The sequence below is a fragment of the Colobus angolensis genome, unplaced genomic scaffold (assembly GCF_000951035.1).
Source record: "Colobus angolensis palliatus isolate OR3802 unplaced genomic scaffold, Cang.pa_1.0 Scaffold122, whole genome shotgun sequence".
Classification (NCBI taxonomy): domain Eukaryota; kingdom Metazoa; phylum Chordata; class Mammalia; order Primates; family Cercopithecidae; genus Colobus; species Colobus angolensis.
This window is the reverse complement of record NW_012113364.1, coordinates 6,195,131-6,199,894: the sequence shown is the minus strand read 5'-3', so window position 1 is coordinate 6,199,894 and position 4,764 is coordinate 6,195,131. Positions and strand designations below refer to the sequence as shown.

General features: G+C 55.1%; 1 protein-coding gene and 1 pseudogene across 1 annotated transcript in view; both read left to right on the top strand.

Moving 5' to 3' along the window:
* The first annotated feature begins 7 nt into the window (after window positions 1-7).
* On the top strand, window positions 8-1,013 carry LOC105504780 (annotated as a pseudogene).
* A 1,423-nt stretch (window positions 1,014-2,436) lies between these two features.
* Window positions 2,437-4,764, top strand: part of LOC105504773 (vegetative cell wall protein gp1-like) — a 45,667-nt gene continuing 43,339 nt past the window's right edge. The window contains 1 exon segment of the mRNA XM_011932346.1: window positions 2,437-2,681. Coding sequence (XP_011787736.1) covers window positions 2,437-2,681 — 245 coding nt within the window.

Below are 4,764 nucleotides of genomic sequence, written 5' to 3'. Positions count from 1 at the left end.
GGCGTGTTGCCTGAGCGATGAGGTGAAGGAGCGGATCAACGCCGAGATCCAGAAGCAGCTGCGGGGGACAAGCGCGACGCCCGGCGCCAGCTCAAGCAGCTGCTGCTCCGCAGGGGCGAGAGCGGGAAGAGCATCTTCATCAACCAGACGCGCATCATCCAGGGCGCCGACTACTCGGAGGAGGCCAAGCGCGGCTTCACCAAGCTCGTCTACCACAACATCTTCACCGCCATCCAGGCCGCGATCCGGGCCAAGGAGACGCTGAAGATCCTCCACAAGGAGGAGCAGAACAAGGCCAGTGGCTCCTGATCCGAGAGGCGGACGTGGAGAAGGTGACCACCTTTGAGCATTGGTACGTCAGCGCCATCAGGACCCTGTGGGACGACCCCGGCATCCAGGAGTGCTGCGACCGCAGGCGCCAGTGTCAGCTCTCGGACCCGGCCAAGTACCGCCTGACGGACGCTGCCCGCATGGCCACCTCGGGCCACCTGCCCACCCCGCAGGACGCGCTGCGGGGCCGCGTGCCCACCACCGGCATCTTTGGATCTGGAGAGCATCATCTTCAGGATGGTGGATGTGCGGGGACAGCGGTCGGCTCCAGGAAGCGGATCCACTGCTTTGGGAACCTGACGTCCATCCTGTTTCTCGTCGCCCTCAGTGAATACGACCAAGTCCTGGTGGAGTTGGACAAGGAGAACCCGATGGAGGAGAGCAAAGCCCTTTTCTGGACCATCGTCAACTATCCCCTGGTTCCAGAACGCCGTCATCCTCTTCCTCAACAAGAAGGACCTGCTGGAGGACAGTATCCTGTACCCGCACCTGGTGGGACCGTCCCCGAGTTCGACGGGCCCCAGCGGGACGCCCAGGCGGCGTGGGAGTTCATCCTGAAGATATTCGTGGACATGAACCCCGACGGCGACAAGATCATCTACACGAAGAACATCCGCTTCGTGCTCGCGGCCGTGAAGGGCACTATCCTGCAGCTCAACCTCAATGAGTACAACCCAGTCTGAAAGCGCCCAGGCCCAGGGAGACCGGACGGAGACAAGGGCCCGGACAAACCTTCCTTCACACGGAGCCCGCGGCTGCCGCCGGGTGGCGCTGCTGAGCCCGGGCCGGGGCCTCTGCCTGCGGAGAAGTTGTTTTTTTTGTTGTTGTTTGTTTGTTTTTTAATATTTTTAACAAATGGTTTTTATTTCACAGTTATCAGGGGATGTATATCTCTCCGAACACTTCGCGCGCCTTCTCACCTTTTGTCAAGGGGCAAAGGCAGCCTTTTTCCAGCCTTGACTTATGACTCGCTTTTTTCTTAAAAAAAAAAAAAAAAAAAAAAGGAAAAAAACCCAATGAAAGATAAAACACACGAATGCCCCGTGTCCCCAACGACTCTGGGCCTCACGGAGCCCCTTGCCAGCCAGCATGGGGTTCCCCACTCCAGCACCCTCCCTTGGCTGTCCTTCCAACCCCACGTGCTTTTTCTTTCTCTTTCCCGCTTCTTTTCTTCTTCAGCACGAAAGGCGTGGAGACTCGGGGACTGACATTTTCCCCCTTTTTTAAGTTATTGATGCCCAGTGCGCCTGGCCTCTTCACGACTCAATGCTGTGTTTTGCCCACTGGTCTCCTGAAGAGGGGTTGGGGGACTCCCTTAGTCGCCCACCCTGGGAAGTGCCTAAACTTTTTTTTTTTTTGTACAAAGAACCGCCTGACCTCACAGGTTGAAGAAATGCCCAGGGTCCTCTATTACGGCCAGGTACCCCATCCCTCTGCAGAGGCTGGGAAGGGTCCCTGGGCTGGAGTCATGGGGGCTCAGGGCTCCTCCGGGCTGTGCCTCCAGGGGCGACATTGGCTGCTTGGGGCTGCCCAGGGGCTCCAGAGGGCTACAGGGCCACCCTGCTCCAGCTGAAGTGCACCCCACTGGAGCCCATGTGGGCTTGGTGGCTGGAGGGATGTCCCCGGTAACACCCAAAGGCCACTTGGATGGGGGCATTTCTTTTCGTTTTGTTCTGCTTTGTGTTGTCCCCAATTTGGAAACAGTGAGGGTGGAGTGGGGACTTTTACAGAATATTCCCAGGTGTGTACCTGAGATGTAGAGAGAGGGACGTGGCTGGCATCTCCATGTGTGGCCTTGTCCCAAGCACTTGGGTCCGCCCCCGAGGAGCGGGAAGCCAGCACTTGCACTTTGGCCAGGGTCTCGTGGAAGGTGGAGGCAGGCGCTGGCCCTGGCAGCTTCCAGGCCTGACTGGCCACAGCCACGGTCTGAGGGGGAGCCCGCCAGGCCATGGCTGTGCACTGAGCCACAGCCCAGGGGACCGCCTCCCGGGTCCCCTGTAGGCACTGAGGCACCCAGACTGGTTCTCCCCCAGAGACTCGGAAGGTGGGGAACGAGAGGACTGTTTTTGGGGAGGTGGCTCTTTCGTCTGCTGCTGACTGAACACTATGGCGCTCTGTGGGTCCGGACTTTGCACAGCTGTCCCAGGGATGAATCACCCGTGCTGCCCTCGCCTGCACCCTGGACAGCTGCTTCTAGCCTTGGCAGATTATAAAAGAAACAGCCCCCAAATAAGACCACCCCGACTAGCAGTTCCCACCTGCCACTGTCAGGCCTGCCCCGGCCTCCTTCTGCGCAGGGCTGTCTGCTGGCTTCTGGCGGGAGAAGAGGCGGAGTCCAGTGGAGGGGGCAGGTACATTTCTGGTGATCAGGAAACCGGGCAGCGCCCCCGCTCCCCTCGCCACTTTTCCGCTTTTGTCTCTCCCGGAAGCGTACTTTTTTTGTGCCAAGTGTCTACTTAAGAGGGTTGGCTCCAGAAGCCCCCATGGTGAGTGCTGGGGCCTGGCCGTGCCCTGGGGGAGCAGATGGTGCCATCCCTGGCGGGGCCAGTGTATCCACTACTGGCAGCAGACCCCTCTAGGGGGCCTGGACTTGTGGCATCTCTGAGGGCCCAGATCGCACAAGGGGACCTGGACCTGGCACAAGGGTGGAATCGCCCAGCGTGCAGACTGGGGCGCTAAGTATTAGCCCTTCCAGGGGAGGGGGCTGTGCCAAGCATCCCAGAGCCAGGCTGAGGCCACCAAACTGTCTTGGCCTGGGTCCTCTGGGTCCGAGTGCCTGATCCCCCAATCCCTCAAAAAAGCAGAGGTGGGTGTTACAGGCCTGGGGTAGGGGTACCTGCCCCAGTAGAGTCCCAGGCAGTGGTTCTCGCACCAGTGACACCCTCAGGTCAGGGAAGGGGCAGCCGACTCCCACCCGTGTCATGTGTGGGACCACATGTGGGGTGTGCGTTTTCACCTTGGTGAATCTCACCTGCCAATGCTTTCTTCTAAGTGCCGACCACCTTCTCTGACCATGTCACGCCCAGGCAGCAGCAGCCCCTGGCCACCGCAAGACCCACGTCCTGGTCCCCTGGCTCCCCTAGGGGGGCATTCCCTTGCCAATGTCCCCCAGTGGTGGCAGCAGATCCTGCGGCTGGCCTGGCAGATGGGACCCAGTGATACTTGTATATTACACTGTCCCGATTTCAGACAATTTCAACCTTATTTAAAAAAGAATATTCTATACAATGCTGTTTTTAAAGCTTTTACCGTTTGAAATGCATGTGTCATGTGCATTGGGGGACGGGAGGAGGGGCTGAGGAGCAGCTCAGTGTCACCTCCCGTGGCCACTAGCCCTGACCCTTAATCCAGACACCGATGGAAGTTGACTTTTCATATCTTTCTCCTGAAATGAACTGTTTTAAATTGGAACATATTTTGTTAAAAAAAAAAAGACCCCAAAACCCAAAAACAAAAATGAAAAACAAAATACCCACCATGAGATCCCTCTACAGAGTCACCAAAAATCCTAAAGCTGAAAACACTAACAGTGCCGAAGATTTAGAGGATGTGCTGTAATAGGAATCCATACAGCTCTAATGGGAGTTTACACTGGGGCTCCCACTTTGGAAAACTGTTTGGTAGTGTGTTGGTGCTGGTGCTAACACACTCGGATCTCCCTATTTTATCTTTTTGAGACGGAGTCTCACTCTGTTGCCCAGGCTGGAGTGTAGTGGTGCGATCTCGGCTCACTGCAACCTCCGCTTCCTGGGCTCAAGTGATTCTCCTGCCTCAGCCTCCTGAGTAGCTGGGATTAAAGGTGCCCACCAAGACGCCTGGCTAATTTTGTATTTTTAGCACAGATGGGATTTCACTGTGTTGTCCAGGCCGGTCTCAAACTCCCGAGCTCAGGCAATCTGCTCACCTTGGGCTCCCAAAGTGCTAGGTTTACAGGCGTGAGCCCCTGCGCCCAGCCAGTTCACTCTTTAGTAAAATTTTTTCCAGCAACTTCTCATTCCAGCTTGAAATCGAGAGTGATTTAGGTCACTCTCAACAAATTCACTTATAGTTATCAGTATTTGAACTTTTGCAGGTGTTGTCATAGATAAGACATTTGGCCAAATGGACTCTTGATTATTGCAGTAAAAATTCTGCTCAAATTAGGTAACAGGCATTTGAAGTTTTAAAATTATGCAAACTGTGTTGCAAAAATTTCACTTCTAGGGATTTAAGAAATCATCATGATTGTACAAATAAATGTGCTATACGGATGTTCATTTAACAAAATGTGTAAAACAGGGAAAACCTGTAAACAAACTAAGTGTCCTATAACAGAATTCATTAAATCAGTTATGATACATACATATGATGAAATGTATGCAGCCATTAAAAAATGTTATGATTGGCCGGGCGCGGTGGCTCAAGCCTGTAATCCCAGCACTTTGGGAGGCCGAG